Source organism: Limulus polyphemus, unplaced genomic scaffold (assembly GCF_000517525.1).
Source record: "Limulus polyphemus unplaced genomic scaffold, Limulus_polyphemus-2.1.2 Scaffold618, whole genome shotgun sequence".
In the NCBI taxonomy this organism is placed as follows: domain Eukaryota; kingdom Metazoa; phylum Arthropoda; class Merostomata; order Xiphosura; family Limulidae; genus Limulus; species Limulus polyphemus.
This window is the reverse complement of record NW_013666228.1, coordinates 105628-109038: the sequence shown is the minus strand read 5'-3', so window position 1 is coordinate 109038 and position 3411 is coordinate 105628. Positions and strand designations below refer to the sequence as shown.

The 3411-nt window shown below is 29.5% G+C and overlaps 1 protein-coding gene across 2 annotated transcripts in view; it reads left to right on the top strand.

Moving 5' to 3' along the window:
• Window positions 1-2283, top strand: part of LOC106459498 (vesicle-associated membrane protein 7-like) — a 45013-nt gene extending 42730 nt beyond the window's left edge. For both annotated transcript variants that reach the window (XM_013919122.2, XM_013919124.2), the window contains exon 9: window positions 334-2283. In XM_013919122.2, coding sequence (XP_013774576.1) covers window positions 334-396 — 63 coding nt within the window. In that variant the 3' untranslated portion in view covers window positions 397-2283. The remainder of the gene's footprint in view (window positions 1-333) is intronic.
• Window positions 2284-3411: the final 1128 nt, after the last annotated feature.

Genomic DNA, 3411 nt, shown 5'->3' with positions numbered 1-3411 from the left:
TAGTCAGCTCAACAGCCTCTGCACCTGCATGCATGGTAAATTTGTATAAGCAAAGATGACAAGGTAAATTGATAACTTAAAATAGTTCCTAGTTTTTACAATATCTTCCTAGTTTTCTCCTAGTTTTTTGTTGCTGTTTCTTCCTAGTTTTCTCCTAGTTTTTTATAATATACTGCTGGAGAGCCTGTATATGGTGTAATTCAAACAGCAGCTAAATATACTATATGTGCATCATATTATTATTTCTGTCCATGAAATGCAGTTATGCTTAGTAGAAATTGTGTTGTGTTTCTAACATAAATTTTTTGTACAATGTATTTTATTCCTTTTCAGATTGTTTTGTATATTATTATATCAGCATCTTGTGGAGGACTGTCATGGCCAAATTGTGTCTGAGCAAGAGCTTAATTTTACAACAAATATATTACATAAGAACACTTTTTTTCCATCATCTTTCAAGCCTTAGCATAAATAAAGCTGTGTATGCTATCACTTTTGAGAGTTCTGTTTAAAATTGTTATTGTACATGTATATTGTTCTGTCAAACCCTTTGCTAGTTCTTTAATTTTTATAAATAACAGTACAATAAAAGTGTTGGCTTAATCTCTTAAACAAGTTGTAAAAATTAAAGTATTGATTTTGAAAATTAATGTTGTTCATTTGTATTTATTTTCTTGTTCTTTTATTTAACATCAGTAATAAATGTACAATTTTGAAAAAGTTTTAATGTGTTCTCAATAATGTACAGCTTAAATTGAATGAAAATTACTGTGAGACATAAGAAGAAAGTATTAAATTTACTCAACATTTCACTTTACTTTGCTATGTGCAAGTTCTCAGGTTTAGCTAACAGTATAAGGTTTAGACTGATTTTAAAAAATCTGAATATTCTAAGCAGTTCTGAATGTTCTTGATCATTATTTGTTGCTGTGTTATTAGAAAAGTTCAATGAAATTACTGACATATTGAAGTGGATATACAAAGTTTAGCACTAAGGACCAAAAAATTTGTGCTTGTTTCCCTTCTCAAAATATAAACAACATAATAAAACAAGATTTATCATAACTGTTAGAAATAAAAAAATCATTGCTTATTACCTGCTACCTTGCTGTTAAAATCAACATGTAAAGCATTCATGGATCTACTCTTTGCTGAAAATATTCTAGCTATAAGCACAAAATATACTGATAAAGAGTTTTAAGATACTTTTATTATACAACAAGTATGGCCCCAAAGCAACTGACAGAGGATGGCATAAAGTATCCTTGTATTGAGCTAATTGTGTTTTCTTTGTGCTTGTTTCTGTTTTATCTGTTTCTGTATGTAACTTGTTTATTGTCCCCTGCTGGAACAGCAGTAAGTATACAGACAAACACAAACACATAAACAAGTTATTTATTGTGTTGTAAGTTTGAAACTAAAAGTAATGGGTATGCACCATTTTGGTTAGTGCTAATCTTTGTATGTTTGTATTTACATGTATCTTGTTTAATAAAATGTTTCAAATAATCCAGCAAAAATCAAAAGTGTGGTTGACATATTACTATACACTTTTTACTTTCATTCAGAAGTTCTTATTGGTAATATATTGCACTCACTCACACATGATAGGTTGGAACTACGATAAAATACCATGATTTTGTTAACCCATTTCAAGCCTAGCTGCACTAGTTAAGAATTTGCATAGTGTGCTCCTGAAGAAGTTTGTAAAGTGAAAAAAAGAGTAAATTTAATATTCTTTTGAAGCCTCATGCTAAGTTTTCACACTGTTTATTGTGTTCTTAATATTTCTGATAGCACCACATAAGTTCAGCAATGTGAAGTGTAATTCTGAGGTATTCTCTGTATGGTTTTATAGGTTTCAGTGTTTGGACACATTTGATATAAATTATCAGAATTCACTAATTGTATATATCAGGAATTTGTATTTCAAATTTTTACTGATAAATGGTTTTACTTTTACAAATAATCTAGCTTACAAACCAGGATCTTTTTACGAAGTAATAATAATGAATGGATATGTTCGTAAATAGCCATTACAGATTATACGTTAAAGCTACAATTTTTATGCTAAAACTGAATTGTTGCAAGAGTTGTCTTAAAGCATCTTTGTGAATTGTTAGCCAGTATGCAAAAAAAAAGTTTTCTTTGCGATCTGTGTATCAGAAGCACATATTTTGTTGTCTGAAAGTTGTAAGTTGTTTCTTTAACTAGATCTTAATAGATAGTTCCTCTTTAGCTTAACTTATGGTAAGGATTTTATAAAGAATTATTTTACTTGACTATTGTCTTATTTCATTTTTGCTGCTTCAAGGTTTCACATCACCTACTTCAATAACCTATACCAGAATTTAGACTAATTGGTTTTCCTGGATTTTGCACATACATCTTAGTGGTCAGTGGCCAAAGATCACATAATTAAAGGATAATAGATATCATGCATTATGCAAATATGATTGACTTTTTTTTATGTGTTGTGGAACTATTTTAATGTGTGCAATTGTTTAATATAAAAATGATACTTCAATGAGTGATGTCATAACCAAATTTTTTTTGGTTCTAATTATATAAATTGCTTATTATACATACATTCTAGTGACACGACATCTTAAAAATGTTATAAAACATCATACGTTATGGTAAACCAATAACTTTTGCATAAAATGTGTATGCAAGTAGTAACAACAATAAGCTTGAAATTGCTGTATTAAAAAAACTAGTTGAAACACTGGCTAATTATGCATAATGTTGTAATTTTATCGACCAACTATTACTCCTAACGACAAACATAGCTCTTAGCAGTTGACTGAGCTTCACATTTTAATAGAGATATTTAGTTTTGTTTATCTTTCTTGAAGTATGTTCAGCTTTAAATTCAGTTGAAATTTTATTTTGGCTCAGCTTGATGATGGGTATAGTTCAGTAGCATAAAACATAACTTATTTCTGTCTTAATAATTGTATTTACAAGCTTTTGGACTACAGCAGAGCAGAGCTCATCTCAGACATTTTCAAGCTGTTAAGACATTTCTAATATTCTTGTTCACTCAAACATATCATTACTAATAATCTTGTTGCTGAACCCATTTCATTCAGCTATGATTTTAATCTGTTAATCAGCCACATTTCTTTTATATGTGAAACTTTTCTTGTCACATCCTCCAGCAAAACCTTTAAATATACTGTGATGTATGGCAGTATAACATTTACCAAGATTGACTTGGGATTTGTCACTAAATTTAACATTTTGTGCGTATGTGTTTTCTAACCATCTAGTGGTCAAACCAATATATGTATTCAAATTCGATGATGAGGAACCCACTTTGAGACTAATAATGGCTGGAGACGGCTTGAATAGGTAATGAAGAAAAACTTTAATATAAGTTTAACATAACAGCAAATGTACAACGTT